The sequence below is a fragment of the Trichosurus vulpecula genome, chromosome 1 (assembly GCF_011100635.1).
Source record: "Trichosurus vulpecula isolate mTriVul1 chromosome 1, mTriVul1.pri, whole genome shotgun sequence".
Lineage (NCBI taxonomy): Eukaryota > Metazoa > Chordata > Mammalia > Diprotodontia > Phalangeridae > Trichosurus > Trichosurus vulpecula.
The window spans coordinates 52,113,280-52,135,509 of NC_050573.1; the positions used below are offsets into that span (position 1 = coordinate 52,113,280).

The 22,230-nt window shown below is 44.0% G+C and overlaps 1 protein-coding gene across 1 annotated transcript; it reads right to left on the reverse strand.

The window, feature by feature from the left end:
- Positions 1-524: 524 nt before the first annotated feature.
- On the reverse strand, positions 525-18,542 carry CCL25 (C-C motif chemokine ligand 25). Its single transcript, XM_036750008.1, has 5 exons — positions 18,482-18,542; positions 9,353-9,470; positions 8,150-8,289; positions 1,419-1,517; positions 525-571 (listed from the first exon to the last, which is right to left on the reverse strand). The coding sequence occupies exons 1-5, from the start codon at positions 18,540-18,542 to the stop codon at positions 525-527; spliced, it is 465 nt and encodes a 154-aa protein (XP_036605903.1).
- Between the last annotated feature and the right edge of the window lie 3,688 nt (positions 18,543-22,230).

A 22,230-nucleotide genomic window follows, 5' to 3' on the forward strand; every position in this document is an offset into this window, starting at 1 on the left:
GATTTCTTCATCTGAAAATTGCCTGTTCGTACCTTTTGACTATTTATCAATTGAGGAATGACTTGTAGTCTTACAAATTTGGCTCAGTTATCTATATACTTAAGAAATGAGGCCTTTATTAGAGATACTTGGAGTAAAATTTTCCCCCAGTTTTCTACTTTCCTTCTAACCTTGGCTCCATTGGTTTTGTTTGTGTATTCACTTTTTAATTTAATGTAATCAAAATTATCCATTTTACATCCCATAATGCTCTCTATCTCTTGTCTTTATCCCTTTATGTCTAACTCATGTATCCATTCTGATGAGACACAATCAATTTTTCAACAAACATGCTTACTACACAACTAGAAAACGTCTGAGTCAGGACCTGAATCCAGGTCTTTCTATCCCAAATCTAGTGTTCAGGAAACAGTAAATGGGCTAGTTTCATTGTAAATACTATGAAGGAGAGTGATATTAAATGTCCAGAAAGGCAAGCAGAAACCAAATTGTGGAGGACTTTAAATGCCAGGCTCATCCTTTCCCTAGGGAGCCAGGGAAGATTTCTGAGTAGGGGCGAACTTCATGGATCCTGCAAAAGAAAAAAAATAATAAAGAGAAAAGAGAGAAAAAGGTGAGTAACAGTAATTCTCCTTCACCCTGACTGTCCATAGCTGCCGCAGGCCTCTTTCTTATCCTTTCCAGGGGAGGTTCCTTCCTTTCTTTCTCTACCCCTGAGGTAGAAAGCAGGTGTTAGAAATAGCCTCTTGTGCCTGAACCCGCATAGTAAGTTGGACAGGATGAATGAAGCAGTTAAAATTTTATTACGTTCTTGTAGGAATCGGGTACGGGACTTGAGATGAGCACTTGCACACACACACACACACACACACACACACACACACACACACACACTATAGAAGTGAGAGTAAGCCTTTTAACCCTATACCCGGCCACATGTCCCTCCTAGCTGACTCTCATTGGTAGCAGTCAGCATAGTTCACAGACTTCCTGGAATGCCTACTACAGATTCCCCTTGACATGTGCCCCCTCCTGCTTCAGGTGTCTCATGTTCAAAAAGTGGCGCTTAACTCTTCCTTCAGGACATGAACATTAATATGCATTACCCTTATTAAGCATGCTTAGTAGAAATTGTCTTTGACTTTTGTTTCACTCCTGTTTTTTGGAAGTACCCAGTTAATTCTTGGCACTCCCCTCCCCTAACCTACTTCCTCTTTATCACTCAGTCTCCTAATACGGAAACATAACCATTTCTCATTTCTCATATAGGGATCCAGGATGGGAAATAACCTGAGCTGGTTGGGGTCAAAACATCTAGGCCCACCAGGCATGAGGACTGGCAACCTGTCCGACACTCGAATAGAAACTTCACAATCTGCTCTTTCCCAACACAGCTCCTTGCCCAGCTTTCTGCATACCTGAGACACGTTCCACCTTCGTCTGGTTCCTTCCAGCACGATGTGCTTGATGAGCCCGGACACCCTGGGCCAAGAGCCTGGTTGAGTTGCTGATGTTTCCTGGGGAGACACAGGACAAAGTGAGGGACAGAGGGTCCTAAGAGGAGAGGAGAGGAGAGGAAGTGGCATCTAGCATCAGAGTGGAGTGATGATGATGCCAAGGACGATGGAAGGTCATAAAACCCTGAGATTTAGAGCTAAAAATGACTTTATAGAGGCTCAATGGGAAGAGGGTGGGAGGTCCAATGGGAATAAGCATTAGAGGAGAAAATAAAAGAAAGGAGGTCAATGAGGTATATATATTTTTTGTTGTTGTTCAATCCTGTCTGACTCTTTATGACTCTATTCGGGATTTTCTTGGCAAAGATACTGGAACGGTTTGCTATTTCCTTCTCCAGCTCATTTTACAGATGAAGAAACTGAGGCAAACAGGGTTAAGTGACTTGCCCAGGGTCACACAACAAGTAAGTGTCTGAGGCCAGATTTGCACTCAGGAAGATGAGTCTTCCTGACCTCAGGCCTGGCACTAAATACCAGCTCTGAGTGTATATGTATATACATACACATATGCATATATATAATATATGTATACATATATACATATACACACACAGACAAGCAGAACAGATTTGAAAGCTCTAGGTTGAGTTTATTATATGCTTATTAAGGAAAGCCAGCTGTCCAAAATGGAAAACTACAGTATCCTGTGCAATCTTCTCTTTTTTTGTTCTATTATATATATATATACATTATATATATATTATATATATATTATATATATATATATATATATATACAAATGTCCATTCTGTTTGGTGTTTGCTAAGTTCAGAATAGAAAAAGGGGGAGATAATTGATATATAGAGATAGATAGAAGATAGATAGGTAGATAGATAGATAGATGATAGATGAATGGATGGATAGACGGACGGACAGACAGATAGACAGATAAATGGATGGATGGATGGATGGGCGGACAGACAGACAGACAGACAGACAGACAGATAGATAGATAGATGGATGGATGGATGGTGGATAGATGGATAGACAGAGAGAGAGAGAGACGGATAGATGAATAGATAGATAAATGGATGGATGGATGGACGGACAGACAGACAGACAGACAGACAGATAGATAGATAGATAGATAGATAGATAGATGATAGATGAATGGATGGATAGACAGACGGACAGACAGATGGATAGATAGATAGATAGATGGATAGATAGATGGATGGATAGATGGATAGACAGAGAGAGAGAGAGATGATAGATGGATAGATGGATGGATAGATAGATAGATAAATGGATGGATGGATGGACGGACAGACAGACAAACAGACAGACAGACAGACAGATAGATAGAAAGAATATGGATAGACAGGGTAATAAATAAATGGATAAAGGAATGAACAGATGAATGAATAGATAGATAAATAAATGGAAGGGACATTGGAGGTTATCTAGCCCAACTCCCTATCATGGCACAGTAGAATAAGCCCTGGCCCTGCAATCTGAGAACCTGGGTTCAAGTCCTGTCTCTGGTACTTACTGCCTGTGTGACATCAAACAAGTCAATTAAACACTCGAAGCCTCTAGCCTTCAGCTAGAAGGCGTCTGTGGTCTTGTTCCCATGATCCTATGAAACAAGCTCTGGAAGTGATTTGCCTAAAGCTTACCCTAGCCAGGGTTTGGGATTGGGGTTTGTAACTCACATTTATCACAGCAGTTCACTTTCCTATGCAGCACTTTACAGTTTACAGACACTTTCCCACAACACCTCTGAGAGGTGGATTAGCCCCATCTTACAAATGAGGAAGCCAAGACCCAAAAAGGCAAGCTGATCTAGCCAAGTTTACGCATTGGGTTAGTGAGGACGCTGCTCTCAGGCCTCCTAATTCTCAGGCCAGTGCGCCTTCTATAACCTCCTGCCTGGACTGTTGCGATGGCCTGCTGGTGGGTCTTCCTGCCTCAAGTGTCTCTCCACACTCCTCCTCCCCTCAGCCACCAAATGAATCTTCCTAAAGCACAGATCAGGTAATTATCCACCTGTTCAATAAACTCCATTGCCTCCTTATCACATCCAGAATCTAAATTGAGAATAAAATCTTGTTTTGTGTTCAAAGCCCTTCATAACCCTGCCTCCCCCTACTTTTTGCCTTCTTACACCCTACACCCTCCCCCATGTGCTCTAATCCCATGACTGGCCTTTTGCCTCTTCCTCCCACAGGGCTCTCCATCTCCAGGCCAACCCCTATGCCTGGAGTGTTCTCCCTCCTACAGGCTTCTCTCAAGTCTTATCTAAAACCCCATCTTCCATAAGAAACCTTTCCTGATTCCCTAGTGTTCACCCTCTGTGGATTATCTCCATCTCTGCTGTATATATCCTATTTGTCGATATTTGTTTACATGTTAGACTATGTGCTCCTCCAGGGAAGAGACTGTCTTTTGCCTTTCTTTATATCCCCAGCACTTAGCACAGTCCTGGCATGTTGTGTGCACTTAATACATGCTTACTGACTGATTGGCTGACCTACACCACTCTCTCTCCCCACCCTCCCTCTCCCTCTCCTTCCCTCCTTCCCTCTCTCTCTTTTTTTATAGTCCAGAACTGTGGCCTCACATGCTTGAGGGACTCCTACTACCAATGAAAAGTCAGTATGGCATACTAAACTGTCCTAGGAGATAGTTCAGGCTAGGTTAAGGTCATTCATCTGTATTAAGAATAGTGGACCCGAAGTCAGGAAGACCTGGGTTCAAAACCTGGCTCAGACACTTCCTGCCTTACTGTGTGATCCTGAGCAAATCACTTAACCTCTCTAGCCTCAATAAAATGAGGGGGTTGGACTAGATGACCTCTAAGGTCCCCTATGACTCTAGATCTATGACTTATGACCTTAACACATTATAAAAAACATTGTGGTACGGGGGGGAAAGTACTTAACCTCTTAGAACTCCTTTTCCTCATTTGTAAAATAAGAAAGTTGGTCTAGGTGACCCCTAAGGTCCTTCCAGATCTAAATCTATGGCCTTATGCTCAGACACATACTGGCTGAGATACAACTCTGCTAGTCACTCTTGGTGCCCCAGGCAAGTCTTGGACACTGCATGATCAGTTGCAGCTCTGTTCATTCCTTCTCTTCACAATTCAGTATGGTGTCTCACTGTCTCCTGAAAAAAAGACCTAAGTGCAGTCACTAAGAAAGAACCCCTCCTTCCTAAAGATCCTAAAGTCACAGACCAGGTCGTAGTGAAACATCGACTCTCCCTTTATTCCTAAAATAGGGCTTGCACATAGTAGGTGGGAATGTTTATTTAATGAATATATGAATTAATAAATGAATGACTAAGAACTAACACTGCCCCCCCACCCCTGCCAAGAGGAAAACAAGCTAAGCAGGGGTTAAACCTAAGGCCTAACATCTCTGACCCCCTTCACTCCCGGTGAAGACAAAGAAGAGCTGTGACACTTTGGTCATCCTGGCATCTCTATAGATCACCTTGGGGGTCTGTCTATCCATCTGTCTCCCATTATGTTCCCTGGGCAGGGGCCAGGAAGAAGAAATCCAGTTGGGAACATGAAAAGGCACAGAGGATTGAAGGTCAGTGGAGACTTGTCTACGGGATCCTTGGGGAAGAAAAGGACCCCAACAAGCCAGTCTGGGTGAAAATATGTCCCAAGTTTGCATTCCTCAGACAGATCTAAAGCACGATGCATTCAAACAAAGGACCCATATAATCACATCCATCCTCTGCTCATAATTGTCCTATCATTGCAATCACTGGCATTTACACACACTTTAAAGTTTGCAAAGTACTTTACAAATATCTTATCCTCCTGAGAACCCTGGGACATAAATGCCATGATTATCCCCATCTTACAGTTGAGGAAACTGAGACAGGCTGAGGTTAAGTGACTTGCCCAGGGTCACACAGCTAGCCAGATTTGAACTAAGCTCTTCCTGACTCCAGGCCCACCGTTCTAACCACTGAGACACCTAACTTCCCATAGTCTTCAGAAAGAAGTCCAAACTCTTTAGCTTGGTGTTCAAGGCCCTCCAAGCTCCTGCCCCAACCTTGCTCTGCACCACACCCTACCGTTCAGGCCAAGCTGCATTCCTCACCATCCCCTGAAACATATCCTACATACACTGGCTCCCTGGTCTTTAATAATGTCATCCTTTGAAACAGGAATGCGGAGCTCCTCCTTTTTTGGCTGACTGGTGTCCTTCAAGGATCATAAAGCTGGAAAGAGAATCCAGGGAGTGGGGAATAAGTATTGATTAATGTGCCTACTATGTGCCATTCACTAAGAGCTTTATAAAATGACATTTGAACCTCACAACAATCCTGGCAGGTAGGTGCTATTATGATCCCCATTTCAAAGCTGAAAAAACTGTAGCAAACACAGGTTAAGTGACTTGCTCAGGGTCACAAAGTTAATAAGTCTCCAAGGCTAAATTTGAAGCCAGGTCTTCCTGACTCCAGGACCAGTGCTCTAACCACTGAGCCACCAGCTACCTCTAGGCATTTCTTCCTGAGGAAAGGACCTCAGAGGTCATCTAATCCAAACCCCACATCGATTAATCAAAAAACATTTAATAAGCACTTTCTATGCGTCAGGCACCATGCTAAGCTCCTTTTATAGCTGAGGAAACTGAGATCCACAGAGATGAAATTATTTGCTCAAGGAGATTTGAACCCAGATCTCCTGACCTGGAGGCCAATGCCCTTTTCCCTTCCAACAAAAAAAAGTCCACGTATAGAAAAGTTCTCTGTCCCGTGAAGTCCTTGTAAATGGACTAGGAGCTGGTTTTGTCTCTTTGTCCTTACACATATCTATTTCACCATTATACCCAGGGCCCCATGAATTCTCCCAGCATTTCGCAATTTCCTTGTGGTTACTTTCCTTCCTGAAGCTGGTGGGTAGGAGCAGAGGTCTACTGGCACCCTGCCTGGAAGAACTTCTTTCATCTACCCTCCTCCTCTCCACCCCAGTAGTTGCTAATATGTGCTCCCAAAGCTCAGTTCTACGTTTGGCTCAAAACTGGAAAGTCAGTTGTATCTGGCCAAAAGTAGAAGTGAGAGGTGGATTTTCAGGTCCTGACTCCTCTAGGAAGCCTTCTGGGACTAACAGGCCACGTTTTCCTATTCTCTCTGGGTGCCATGGGATTTAGAAACAGAAAAGACTTTAAGGACCACTTAGGCCTATGTCACTGCCTCTGATTTTCCACCCCCACCTTCCAGGCAGAATTGATGTTTCCTACCTCCAGCTTCTTAGCAGGCTGTACGCTTTTGCAGTGATCATGTCCTAATTTGCATCATGTATACATTTTATCAGGTCCACTGGACGGTGAACCCAGTAACTCAGCACACATCAGGTACTTCAAAAATGGAGTCATCTTTGATTCAGCTGTCAAAGTGATCTAATCATGTCACATAGGCAACACCCTCCCCTCCAAAAAAAATTCCAGTGGCTCCCTATTACTTCTAGGACCAAATATAAAATCCTCTGTCTGGCTTTTAAAGTCCCTTATAATCTGGTCCCCTTCTGCCTTTCCAGTCTTACACCTTACTCCCTACCTTGACCCCTGTATCTTCAGCCTACCCTGGGTTCCTTTAAGTCTCATTTTAAAATCCTACCTTTTGCACAAAGCCTCTCCCATTTCCCCCTAATTCTAGTGCCCTCCCTCTATTATTTCTTGTTTGCCCTGTACAAATCTTTTCTGTACATGATTATTTGCCTGTTGTCTCCCCCATTAGATCGTGGGCTCCTTGAGAACAGGAGACCGTCTTTTGCCTTTCTTTGTATCCCCAACGCCTGGAACATAGTAGGCACCTAATAAATGCTTTCTTTACTTGACTTAATAAATGCTTGTTGAATGAATGAGGGAGAGAAGAAGGAAGGAAGGAAGGAAGGAAGGAAGGAAGGAAGGAAGGAAGGAAGGAAGGAAGGAAGGAAGGAAGGAAAGAAGGAAGGATAAATTAATATATAATCCTTCCACCCTGTTCCCCTAGCCTCATAGTTAAGTAATCAAGGATTCTCAAGAGAGATGATAGGGAAAAAAACAAAAACTAAAAAAGTAAATGTTCATTGATTGGGGAATGACTAAACAAACTGGCACATGAACATAATTTGATATTATTATGCCATAAGAAATAATGAATATGAAAAATCCAGAGAAGCATGGGAAGATGTATGACCTGACGCAGAGTAAAGTAGGCAAAACCAAGAAAATAGGGTAACAATATAAATGAAAAGGAAAAAATGAATCTCAGAGCTATGAAATTATAATGACTAAGGTCGGCCATGGGGTGAAAAAAGTTAAGAAATAATACCTCAATTCCCTCTTCTCAGGAATGGAGTACGATGGTTGAGGAATGAATATCCTTTTGTTACGAGGGATAGCCCAATGGGTGGAGGAGGGGAGAGGAACATATTAGGAAATGAAGGGGATATGTCAGTCACTAAGCATTTCTTAATGGGCCGTTGTGCTAAGCACTGGGGATATGAAGAAAGGCAAAAGCAGAGTGCTTGCCTTCAAGGAGTTCACAGTCTAATGGAATATAAAAATGATAGATGTCAATAGATTAGGAGGCAAATTTTAAAAAATTTAAACATGGATCTGAATGGAAAAAAGATAGGCTCCACCCTTCTCTTCTTAGGCCCTTTAGTGCCATTTCTCTCCCACCTCCATGGTCCTTCTTGATTTCCTCTCTGAGCTTCCAGTAGGCCCAGTAGTTTCTGCTTTGCAGCTCTCTGATTTTATCCTTAACCCACTTTTCATCAGGGTTGCCACAGATGACGTTGTTCTTCCTCCGAAACTCAAAGCTGAAATAAAATGAGTCACTCGTTAGCATGGGAGGGCCTAGGGATGGGGATCAGGGGTATGGAACCAGATCACTTGGAGTCTGGAGTTTGAGAGGCAAAGTAATGGCATCCTAGAGACCCGAGGGACAGCTGAGGGAAATTGGGACTCTGGGGATCAGTAAGCAAGGGGGTAGGGATTTAGAGCACTAGCAACTGGGAGATAGGATACTGTGGGCTTGGAGTCAAAGACACAAAATAACCAAAGGGTTAAAGACTTGGAGATTTGAGGAACCGAGGAGACCAGGGATCAGGGTCAGGAAAATTGGAGGCTGAAGATCTGGAAGACAAGAATAACAAGGCCTGGCAGTCTGGAGACTGAGAGATTTGAAGCCAAAAGAATCATAATTCAAGTAATCAGGGGCTGGGCCTAGGAAGTTTTGGGGCTTGGGAGTCTGGAGTCCAAGGTATAGGAGAACAAAAGTGGGGAGGGGCAGCATGGCAGAGTGTCAAGGGGCTATATGCCAAGAGACTTAGAGAACCAGTAACTGGCATCTGAATGTCTAGAAGGAAGGGTCCAGTGTATCAGGTGATCAAAATTTGAGGGGCTCTGATTGCGGAGAATAAGCCCATAAGTCTCCCAGAGAGGGATCTAACCTCCGGGATGGAACCAGGGAGGAAAAGGGCTCTTCTGAGTCTGGGATGAAGGTGGGCATGGTAGGGAGGGGAAGGAAGCCTTACTATAACATTGAAACAAACTAAAGTTTCTTCTTCCAGTCCAGACCAACCTACAAATGCAGGAGTCTTAGTCTCTGGTCCTTCCCCAGAGCCTTGAATTGTACTGGAGCAGGCACCAGCCTAGGCAGCTTTGTGCCCGTCACTGGACTTCCCTCCTTCTCCCTTTCTTACTCCAAATCCCTCTCTGCCGTCCTAGAACTAAATAGGCAGGTTTAGAGTTGTAGAATCAATCCAAGGGAGAAGGACTCTTAGAGATCACTGATTCCATTCCCCACTTTAGACAGGTAAGAAAAAAGGCCCAGAGAAGGAAAGGAATTTCCTAAGGTCCCACAGTCAATAGGGCACTCACATGACAGCTCGAAGATTACAGCTCCCATTCACCTCTTGGATCCTATAGTGCCTGATGTGCCGTAAGAGGGCAGGTTTCCTGTGCTTAGTATATTTCAAACAGCAGTCTTCATAGGTGCCTATGAACAACATGTCCCGCCCCCCAGGGACCACTGGTTAGAACCATGGAACCAGAGAGTCAGAATGAGAAGAAATAGATAGTTGGACGCATTCATTTTACAGACGAGTCCTGAAAAGGTTCACATAGTGGAAATAGGATGAAAACCCAGGTCTCCTGACTTTCAGATCAAGACTTCTTTTTTTTTTTTGAGGGAGGGAAGGCAAGGCAATTGGGGTTAAGTGACTTGCCCAAGGTCACCCAGCTAGTAAGTGTCAAATGTCTGAGGTGGGATTTGAACTCAGGTCCTCCTGCCTCCAAGGCCAGTGCTCTATTCACTGTGCCACCTAGATGTCCCCAGGTTAAGGCTTCTGACTGTCAATTCCTAGAAGGCAGGGGAATGTGGGATTCAGAGGCAAAAGGGACAAGACACCATCTGGTCCAATAAACCTCCTTTTACAAATGAGGAAATGAGATTCGGGGAGGGGAAGGGACTTGGGCAAAGTCACACAAGAGTCAAGGACAAAAGCTAAGATCATAGGATCTCAGGGAATGCAGAGGTACCTGGGCTTTAGGGCCTAACTGGTCCAACCTGTAATGGATCCAGGATATTATTCCCAATAAATGACCATCCAATTCTCAGTTGAAGACCTCCAACGATGGGGAACTCACCGCCTCTTGAGGCAGCTCACTGCCATTCTACTTCTGAATATTTCTAATGATTAGGAAATCTTTTTTTTTCTTTGTAACAAGTGTAATTTACATAGCATTCCAAAGGTTACAAAGCTTTTCCATACATTCTCATTGCTCCTCGTAATAAAGTGAAGTCAGGATGACATTTTTAATCCCTATTTTACATGTGAAGAAACCGAGGCTCAGCCATGACTATACAGGTTCTCGAGGCAGGATTTGGACCCGTTTCTTCCTAACTCCAAGTTCACCATTCTGTTCACTATGCTACACTATTTCTGTAGGAATTCAGAGTTGCTTCTGCAGCATCCACCTGTTGTGCCTTGTTCTGCCCTCTGGGGCCAAGCAGAACAAAGCTAAACCCTCTTCCCCATGAAAGCCTTTACAATGTTTGATAACAGAGTCAGCATGGCATAGTGGATAGGGTAGAGATGGACACAGGGAGTCATGATGACCCAGGTTCAAATCCCACCATTAACTAGCTATGTGACCATGGTTAAGTAACTTCTACCCTCTCTGACCTCTAAAATGAGGAGTTTTGACTCAATAGCCTCTAAGGTCTCCTTTTGGGTCTAACTCCGCTGTGAGGCAGTTTGGCATAGTGGGGAGAACTCCTGCAGATTCCATTCAGAATATACTTACTGGCTATGTGAGCCTGGATAAGTCAACCTCTCTGAATCTCAATTTCCTCATTTGCCAAATAAGGCACTTATTAAGTTCCTTCTAGCTCTAAATCTATGATCCTCTGATTGCCACACCCCCAAGTCTTTTCTTCTTCAGGTTAAATCACTAGATTCTTCACCTGTCCTTTATATGGGATGATCTCAAAGTCCTACACTATTCTGGTCACTATTCTCTGGACATTCCCCAGTTTATCTGGGTCCTTCCTAAAACGGTCTCCAAGAACTGAATGCAGTCCTCTAGAAGAGGTATCACTAGGACAGAGGGACTAAAACCCTATGCTCATTCTGGACACTATTCCTTTCTTAATACACCCAACAAATATAACCAAACAAAATTGGAACCCACTAGAATCCCTGGATCTTTTTATGTCTTTTTTAAAAATTTTATGTATTTATTTTTCATTTTCAACATGCACTTTTATAAGATTTTGAGTTCCAAATTTTCTCTCCTTCCCTCCACTCCCCCACCTCACCAAGACAGCATGCAATCTGACATAGACTACACATGTACAATCATATTATATTTCTACATTAGACATGCTGTAAAGAAGAATTAGAGCCAAAGGGAAAAACCACAAGAAAGAAGAAACAAAAAAATTAAAAAGAGAGCAAATATTATGCTTTGATCTGCATTCAGACTCTGTAGTTCTTTCTCTGGGTGTGGATAGCATTCTCCATCATGAGTCTTTTGGAATTGTCTTAGATTTGGATCTTTTTTCTTAAAGGAAAACTGCTATCTAGCCATGCCTCAACATGTGGGATTGGTTTTGTTAACCCATGTGTAAGACTTTAAATGTATCCTTATTAAATTATTATATTTGGTCTGTTGTTCTAGACTGCAAAAGCGCTTTACATATCCTGTTATCCCATGTGGGAGGTAGCCCTCCTAACCTTGTGTAATCTGTAAATTTGATAAATACACCAACTTTGCAATTATCCAAGTCACAGATAAAAATGTTAAATAGCGGAGGCCAAGCCTTTCAAAAAAAAGGAATAAGATTAGTCTGCTATAACCTGTGCTTGATGAGACCATATAGGCTCTTTGTGAATCCAGCTTCCTTTTCTAGATGTTCTCCACCTTTTTCTTTAATAATTTTGTGGAGAATTTCACCAAGAGATCAAAGTCAAACTCAGTGGCTTATAGTCTCCAGACCCCATTCTCTTCCTTTCTTCTTGAGAAACAGAACGTCATAACAGATAGACCCCTGAGGTCAAATCCTGCTGCTTTTACTGAATACCTAGCTGGCCTTGGGAGAAGTTTACTTAGCCTTTCTAAACGTTAGATCCTTCATCTATAAAAGCGGGGGCAGGAAGAGGCCATAATACTTACCTAAAGGTTGTGAAGGTCCAAAAAAATAATACATGTAAAATATTTTCTAAGCCTTAAAGACCTAGTACAAGTGAGCTGTTATTGTTACTATTATCTTTTTTGGATAATAAAGGTATGTGCCCTCTATCATGTTTTGTTTCAGTTTTTTTTTAAGGCAACCAGGGTGAAGTGACTTACCCAGGGTCACACAGCTAGTAAGTATCTGAAGCCAGATTTGAACGCAGTCCTCCTGACTCCAGGACCAATGCTGTATCCACTGTGCCACCTAGCTGCCCTTCTGTACTCTCACTTGTGTCCCTTCTCCACAACCTTTCAAAGGTCACCAACAATAGCTCAACGATCTCATGTGCCAATCTTTTCAGTCCACTGGGCCAGATAACTTGAATTCATCCAGGGCAGCCCTTGGGGCATTCTTAGTGTTTGCTTTCTTGTCTTGAATTCAAATTCTCTGTTAGCCATTTTTGTTCCATCCTTTCTAGGACAAGCATCAGTCTCTCTGGCAGGAAAACAGAAGGAATCTCTTCATGATTCCTTAACCATTTCACCTGAGCAATAAGCTTTCTTTCATCCTCCTGTCCCCTAATACATCTAATCCTCTTCCCCTCACCCACCACTCCTTTTGGGGGTATAGTTAGCATTCTTCACCAGCCTCTGCTCATTCTGAACTTTTACACCCCGGCTACTATTCTTTTTTTCTTTTTTTTAATTAAGCTTCTTCTGTCTTTTTTTTTTGGAGGGGGGAGTTGGGGCAATTGGGGTTAAGTGACTTGCCCAAGGTCACACAGCTAGTAAGTGTGTCAAGTGTCTGAAGTCAGATTTGAACTCAGGTCCTCCTGACTCCAGGGCCAGCTGCCCCAGAATATTTTCTTAATATGCAATGCTGTATTTTTATCTCTTTTCTGATCTTTTTTTAATAAGACACATCCTTTCAGAGCCACACCCTGGTCACATGTCCCAATCCACCATATCTCAGTGATGCCTATGAAGGAATTCCTACATCCTTGCACTGGGATGTTTATAAAGTTCATCATAATGTAGAAGTCCTAGAGTGGCACCCAAACCAGATTAAAATGTAATGGAGGAATGTCTAACAAAAATAAATAAAAATACAATACAACATAGATAATGTTAGTTTGTGATTTTCTTTTTTCATTTCAGTTTAACACCACTGGTATGGTGGATAGAGTACTGAACTTGGAGTCAGGAAGATCTGAGTTCAAATCCAGCCTCAGATACTTACCAGCTGTGTAACCCATGACAAGTTCTTAACATGTCTCTGTTTTCTGTTCTTCGCTCAAATAAAGAGTTGGAATAGATAACCTCAGAGGTTCCTTCTATCTGTGAGTCTGTGACTCGCCCAGGACCACACTGCCGGGATGTCAGAATAGGGAACAGATGGGAGACACCTCAAATCCAGCTCCAAAACTGTGATCTTGCTGTGATCTCAGGCGAGGTTTCCTCCTTTTAGGTCCATTGCTATCTTCATTTTCTCACATCCTCTCAACTCCCTAGTGTTACCCCTCCATGACCATCCTTCCCAAGAGAGACTATATAGCAAAGTGACCCAAGTCAGAGTCAGTCTTTGATGCCTGTGTTCAGGGCACTGGAAACCTAGGGAAAATGGGGAGCTGGGGTCAGAGAGGAAAGAAGGGATAGAGCTTATGCCCCAAGGACCTGGAACAGGTAAGGCTGCCCAGCGATACCAGGCGCCAACTTTGTCTCTTCTTTAGGGCATAAGATCAGGAGGAAACCAGTCCTCTTTCAAAGAATTAGGATAATGGGAATACTGACTTGTAAATAAGGAAGTTTGTTAATTAAAAAAAATTAAACAAAATTAAAAAAATAAATGAGGAAGCTAAGGATCAGGAAGGGAAAGAGCCTCAATCAGAATCATACAAATACTAAGTGGCTGAGGCAGTATTTGATGCCAGGTCTAGTCTTTCCGCTCTACCCCACTGTTTTCTCTTGAATTAACTCCTTGGTTACAAGCCTCCCCAAAGCTCCCTACTGCTCCTCCCTTTCCCCAGCTCTGATTTCCATCTGAACTATGAGGGCAGCTAGATAGACCAGTGCATATAGCTCTGACTCTAAAGTCAGGAAAAGCTGAGGTCAAATCCTGCTCCAGCTGGGCAAGATACCTAATTTCTGCCTGCCTCAGTTTCTTCATCTGTAAAATGGGGAAGGGGGGAGGCAGTAAACTCTATAGCCTCTAAGGGCCCTGCCAGGTTGAAATCTATGATCCTATGACCCAGTAGGGTTAAGGATGAGTGGTAGATACTCTAGGTCTTTGAGCCAGAACACAAGGAAGGTCAGGGTCAAGACTGCCTCATTCCTTCAGCCCTGTCCTCCAGACTTGTCTCTGGACCGAGGGGAGCTAAAATATAGGTAGGAATAAGGAAGTTGTCCCCAAGTCATCATCTCCTACAACCAATAATGGGATACTGGGAGGGGGTGGCGGGGAGAGAAGGGACTGCCCAACAGCTGCTCCTTCAGCTCTTTGTAGGAAAAGGCCTGAAACTCAGATAAGTTTCCAGCCAGGGGCAGGGAGGGGTAGGGGAGGAGAAGAGGGGAGAGGTGAGGAGAGGGGAGGTGGTTAAGTGAAGAACAAGAATTTCCTTCAGGAGACCCAAGTCAAGTCCCTCCTGCTCCTCTATGAAACCAGGACACTTGGTCTCCAGGAAAGAACCCTGACTTAGAGTCAGAAAACCTGAGTTCTAATCCCAGCTCTGCCATTGTCAAGGCACATACATCCCAGCCTCAATTTCCTCGTCTGTAAGATGGAAAAGTTAGACTAGGGAATATCTGGGGTCTCTTCCAGGTGTAGTATTCTGGTCCTATGTTCTAAGGTCATAAGTCACAGGACCATGGTGCAGTAGAAAAGGTTTGGGGCCTGGAGTCAGGGAGACCTAAGTTCAAATCTAGCCTCAGACACTTACTAGCTGTGTGACCCTGGGCAAGTCACTTAACCTCTGTCTGCCTCAGTTTTTCAACTGTGATATGGGAATGATCATAGCACCTACCTCCCAAAGCTGCTGTGAGTATCAAATGAGACAATACATATAAAGCGTTTTGTAGACCTTAAAGCACCATATGAATGCTAGCTATTATTATCTAGAACTTAAAGAGACCATCTAGTCCAAAGGTTCTTGGCCTTGGGTCCACAGATGCCAGATTTTTAGGAGAACTTCTATGGGGAGAAATTAGATCCTTATTTTCAGTAACCTCTAACAAATTTAATACTCCCTTCAATTGGGTAAAAACAGGATTCTGCGAAGGGCCTCACCAGACTTCCAAAGGGTCTATGAGAACCTCTGAACTAGTCTAACTAGCCCATTTTACAGATGAAGAAATTGAGAACAAGAGATAGAAGGTGACCCTGGTAATTAATTTTGGAGACAGGATTTGAATCCAGGGCCTCTGACTCTAGAACTCATGGTCTTTCACTCTATACAGTACTGCCTCTTCCATGTTCCCAAGTGTTGGTGGCTACTTTTTCTCTTCTATATGAGCCTGGCCTCCCTATCAGACTGTGAACTCCTGGAGGACTGAGACTCTATCAGCCTCACGACCTCTGAGCGGGAGGCCTATAAATGTTCTATAACAGTAATAATGAGTTCTAGTCTTCACTCCAAGACACTGAGGAGTATTTTGGGTTCAGAGACCATCCCCTCCTCCCTTTAGGAGGATCAAAGGTATTTAAAGTTATTCTCTGGGCTCTTCCTCCTATAATCAGCAATTCACCTGATGATAAGACTTGTGGGGAGGGGGAATGGGGGACATTGGGCCCGATAAGAAGCCCCTGTCGCTACCCTGATCAAAGGCCAAGGGAAGAAGCAGTCAAGGATCCAAGAACTCCTCAGGCCTGTCCCCTAAACCAGGGTTTTCCTGCCCTCCATGAAGGTCCTGGGACAAGGCACTGGAAACCTAGGGAAAATGGGGAGCTGGGGTCAGAGAGGAAAGAAGGGATAGAGCTTATGCCCCAAGGACCTGGAACAAGTAAGGCTGCCCAGCGATACCAGGCGCCATGTATAAAATGGAAGTTCAGTCCCTGGTTTTCCCTAGGGTTATGGCTCTGAGGAAATATAGCAAAAGGGAATTAGGTTAGCAGCTACCTTCTGAGCTCCACCAGTCACTCCTCCTCCTGCCTCTCAGGATCTCATGGGATAAGCTACCCTTAGGATCATGGGACCCTCAAGCCTATGAAACTGGGGAGATTGAGGCCCAGAGAAGTTAAAGGGACTTGCCCAAAGTAATCAGAGGCAGCCACAGAATATCAGAGCTAGAAGGGATCTTAAAGATCTCCTAGTCTAAACACCACCACCTCAAGTTTTACAGATAAGGAAGCAGGCCCAGAGGGAGAATTCGCCTCAATTCACATAATCAGTAAGTACAGATCTAGGATTCAAAATTTTACTCTTCTGACTCCAAATGCAGGACTCTCACCCACCAGGCAGCTTCTCAGTGACCCCTGCCTATATCTTAGCACTGGATCTCATGCTTTCATTTAGTCTCCCCACTGAAGTATCAATCCCCCAAGCAGCAAGAATCACTGAGCTACAGGTGAATAAACTGGAAGGAACATTAATGCTGGATTTAAAGTTGGAAAGTCATAATCCAACCACCCTGTTTTACAGATAAAGAAACTGAGAGTCAAGACGATCCACTCAAGGTCACAGAGGTAGCAAATATCACAGCTAGGATTCGAACTTGGGTCTTCTGGCTCCAAGTGCTATCCAATTCACTGGAATAAACATTTATTAATCACTGACTCTGTGCCCAACATTGTGCTGGATGCTAGAGATACAAGGATTGGAGCACTGACTATGTGCCCAATATTGCGTTAGATGCTAGAGACACAAGGATTAAATCATTGACCATGTGCCTGGTATTGTGCTGGATGCTAGAGATACAAAGATTTAAAAAAAAAACAGTTCCTGCCCTCAAGAAGCTTATATACTACTAGCGGGAGAATAACCATACATGGAAAATGAATTACAAAATATATACAGCACTATCCACTCCACTTCACTGCCTCTGTAGCACCTCATTTTACAGATGGGGTAATAGATTAAGAAAGGATTTGCTTTGTTTTTTCCCTAGTGGGGAAGATAGAGAAAATAAACATAAGTTAAAAGAAAAGTTAGATTTAAAAAAAAGACAGAAGGGATTTGCCAAAGCTATGCCCCAAGTCAGAGGGGACCTAGGACTAGAACCCAGGATTCCTGACTTGAGAGGCAGTATGGTACAATAGAAAGCCCCTCCCTGGCTTTAGAGGCACAAAGTCTGGGTTCAAAGCCTGCTTCTGTCGTTTACGCTAGTAAACTTTGGGTAAGTCACTTAACTGCTCCATGTCTCTGCTTCCTCACCTGCAAAATAAAGGCATTGAACTAAATGGCTGTTGGGGACCCTTCTGCTTCTCAGCTACTCCCTCCCAGCATCCTCTCCTCTTTTTGTTTGCCCCAAAGCCCAGAGTGCATTTAATTGGAGAAGGAGGAGAGGGGATGAAAGTCTTTTGAGGGTGTCGAAGGGGATGGGGGAGAGCAGGGAAGGGGGGAGGTGTGAACAAATTGCACCAAATAACTTGAGGTGGTACAGAGTCCAAAGCTATGGGGTAATTAGGGTGGGGTAAAAATGGGGAGAGGCTTCCAAGGGTCGGTGGCTGAGCTTTGATCAGCTAGGCAGGGGAAAAGCAGGGGAAAGGAGCAGGGGCAAAGGGATAAAGAGAAGACCAGGATTCAGCTGGGGGAAGATGCAAAGAGGCTTGATGTGGTGGGGGGCAGGGGGGGGACTTGCAGCCTACTGCAGAGGTCCAAAAGTGTGTGTGTGGGGGGGTCTTTCTCACTGGAGGTCTTCAGGCTGAGTTTTAATGACTTCTTGTTATCCAAAATCCTATACAAATATTAGCTACTTTATGTTGTTTTTTGTTCTGGGATCATAGATCCCAGAAAGGCCATCAGGTCTAAATTAACAGATTAAATTAACAGAGAAAACCGAAGCATAGAGAAGTTAAATGGCTTGCCTAGGGCAATATTAAGTATCTGAGGCAGGATTTGAACCCAGGTCTTCCTGATGCCAAGTCTAGTGCCCCTATCCACTATACCATACTGCATCTGTCATGGGTGAGGGAGGGAGTAGTAGTCCTATATGAATCCAAGATGAACTAGATGCCCTCTGAGTTCTTCCTCCCCTAAGTCTAACATTTGGTGACTGTCAGGTGTGGTGAGGTTACACTGGGGTAATAGCCAAATGGATTCACATAGACTCTGATGTCCCAGGAAAAGGTGGTAGGGAGTAGGTTCCCCTGCTTCATGACTGTTGGGGGATGGGTACCTTGACTGCTGACAGCATGGGCCAATGCCACCAGAAGGCAGGTTAGCAGCTGGAGATTCATTCTGATGGCTCCCTGGAGAAGAATTCACAGTCCTGTACACACACACACACACACACACACACACACACACACAGAGAGAGAGAGAGAGAGAGAGAGAGAGGAGAGAGAGAGAGAGGAGAGGGAGATGAGAGGGAGAGAGAGAGAGAGAGAGAAGGTAAGGTTGAATCCCCCATCCCATCACCCCCAAATAAGGACCTAAATCCTGGAAGTCTTCCTGGGCTCTAGAGTATTGCTTGAGAAATGAAAGTGGGTGCCCCTGCTCTATATCCCTGATTACTCACCCCCTCCTCAACACTTGCTCAGTTTGGGGCTTTTTGCCTACATGGGCATGTGACAGAAACTCCCAGACAGTCATGCTAAGTCCTTGAAATACCAGGATTCAGAGCTACAAGAAATCATAAAGACAATCTTGTCCAACCCTCTAATTTTTGCTGATGAGGAAAACCAAGGCTCAAGAATCTGAAAAGGATTTGCCTAAGTCACATAGCTAGTAAGGTACAGTCAGCATTTGAACTGTGGTTTTCCTCACCATGCCACATTTTCTCCTCTAACCCTTGAGTTTTGTGTGGCCACTATACTCACCAAGAGCTCTGAGCTGTCCTGGACCTCGTAGCCGACTATGATCTCTACCTGCCGTACCCAGAGGCTGGAAGCAGCTGGTACTAGCGGAGGCTTCCTCCTTATAAGCAGGGCCTCCCTCCCTCCCCTGCTTCCCACCCACCATGGACTCTGTTCTAACAGGTCCCAGCAAACAAAGGCCCTCCCCTCAGCAGCTGACCCTCTTCTCTTCCAAGAAAAGGCAGCTTTTGATGGGAAGACTTTGTACAAGCCACCTGTAAACCTGTGCGCCTATGGGTGCGTGCTACAGCCATGCCAAGGGGAGTGTGGAGATGTGAGTGGCCTAGAAGGACAAAACCACCTGTCTTTCACTGGCCTCTGGCTCCCCCACAAGAAGGAACTTTATGCCTCCCTTTTTCAGTCAGAACAAGGGCCTCACACAATTGCAAATAGAGTTGGGGGTCCTTAGAACATACAATGTCAGGTTTGAGAGGGTCCTTAGGACATAGAATGTCATCTGAGGGGGCCCTTAGAACACTGAATGTTAGGTTTGAGAGGGTCCTTAGAACACAGGATCAGAGCTGGGAGGATCCTTAGAACATGAGAAATCCTAATAATAGATCAATACTGTCTGTTATTTACGTAGCTCTTTAAGGTTTACAAGGTGCTTTGTGTACAGGTACTTGCTCCACACACTGAATGTCAACTAGGATGATCATTAGGACATAGAATGTCATTAACAGCATAACACACATCAAGCAATCACGTAAATGACCAAATGAGGTCATAGAATCTTGGATTTAGAGAAGGAAGGGGTCTCTGAGGCTACCTACTATAATCCCTTCATTTACAAAGAAACTGAGACCCAGAGAGCTGAAGTGACTCGTTCAAGTTAACACAGGTAGTGACAGTCACCACTGGGATACCCTCCCATCTCTTCTCTGCCTCCCCAAATCCCCGGCTTCCTTCACATCCCAACTAAAAGCCCACTTTCTGCATGAGTTTTTCCTGTTCCCTCTTAATGTTACTGCCTCCCTTGTATTCATTGTTTCCTATTTATCCTGTATATAGCCTGTTTGTGCACATTTGCTTGCTTGCTGTTCCCCACCACCACCTCCACTATATTGTGAGCTCCTTGAGGGCAGGCACTGTCTTTTGCCTCTCTTTGTATCCTTAGTGCTTAGCACAGTACCTCAAACATAGTAGGGGCTTAATAAATGTTTATTGACTGACAGAGCCCAGGTAGTCTGCCTCTAAATTCAGTGCTCTTTGCACGGTATCAAGCAATATTTAAAGTGCTTCACAAACCCTAAAGTGCCATACAAAAGTTAAACAGTGACTAACATTATCTTGCCCAACCCCTTCATTTTACAGAGGGAGAAACTGAAACCTGGAGAGATGAACTGACTTGCCCAAGGTCACACAGTGAGTCAGGGGCAGAATTGGAATTCAACCCCCTCCTTCTTGACTCAACATACTAGACCAGAACCAACAAATCTATAGGTGAAGAGGCTACAGCATCATCATCTCCTGGGTCAGGAGATCTGGCATCCACATGTAGGGAGTCCCTATGAATTAACTCCATCAATTATCACAATCTCTTTCTTTTTTTTTTTTGGCAGGGCAATTGGGGTTAAGTGACTTGCCCAAGGTCACACAGCTAGTACATGTGTCAAGTGTCTGAGGCCGGATTTGAACTCAGGTCCTCCTGACTTCACAATCTCTTTCAATGAAAACTATTGGTTGATCTAAGTAGGACACCTGGGTAAGAAACGGTGACAATGAGGCAGTGTTTTAAGGTTTCATTTGGGGCACACGAAAATCTTGTGAGGAATGTACTGCAGACACTATGATTTCCATTTTACAGATAAAAAACTGAGGCTCAGAGAGGGTAAATGAGTTGCCTAGGATGAGATGGTAAGTATCAGAGGCAGGTTTCTCCTAATTACAAATTCAGAGATTTCTTTATTGTTCTGATCTCTATTATGCACAGCTTGCTTTTCTTTTAAGTATATGAGTTCAGCTTGTAGCTTTCAAAGTTGTCCCGCTTGGCCGTGTCTAGCCTTTTCTCTTCTCTTCTCTGCCCTCACCTTTTCTATTATACAGTGCCAACTAATTAGGAAAAAATAAAACATATTTGGAAAAATCTCATCCCTGAGGTCTAAGGGGCCTAATTTGGCCCAGAACTTGAATCTGGAACCCTCAGATTACCTATACCTCAGAGATTAAAGTTCAATACAATTGAGGCCAAACTCAAGGCTATTCAGCTCTCTTTGGTTCTGTTTCCCCACCCCCAGTCTAAACCCTAACCCTAGACTGTGTCCTAATTCTAGATCCAGTTCCTATTCTGAGACAGAGACTTGAGCTTGACCTTACACTAAGCCCTGAACCTAGAATAAGGCCCGATTCCAACCCAAACCCAACCCTCAGCTAAGGAACGAATTTTTACCCAAACCTGAGCCCTAATCCCGCCAAAAACTGAACTCTGAGCCCTGACACAGAAAAGGACAGAGCCCTGACCCCAGCCAAGAACTGAGCCCCATCTGAACCTGTCCTCCAGCTCTCTCCTCCAGTCAGCTCCATAGACTCTTCATTTTCCTGGAACTTCTATTCAAGTGTATACGTTATACACTGTTCTTGTTCTGCCCTGTCTTCAGCTGTCCTGGAATCCCCGAGTGGCCTTGCCAGTGTGGCAGGCGTCCACAACTGTTTAGAGAGTGAAGGAACGAATGCTTCCTGATTTCCTAAGAAGCCAGAACATGCCCTTGGCTTTATCATCAGGGCCAAATTACATGTAGTTTCTGTTTTATTTACACGCAAAGTGTCACACTGCTAAGTGAGTGTTTCATAGACTCTGTCCTGGACTCTCTTCTCTTTTCCCTTGATATTATTTCACTTGGTGATTTCATTCTCCTATATTGATGATCCTCAAATCTATTTTTCCAGCCTTAACCTTTCTTCTTAACCCCAGTCTCCCATGTCCAATTGCCCTTAGAATCTCAAAATGGATGTTCCATAGACATCTTAAACTTAACTCATGCCAGACTGAACTTATTATCTTTCCATCAAACCCTGCCCTCTTCCCAACTTCCCTATTACTGTTGACGGCACCACTGTCCTCCCTGCCACC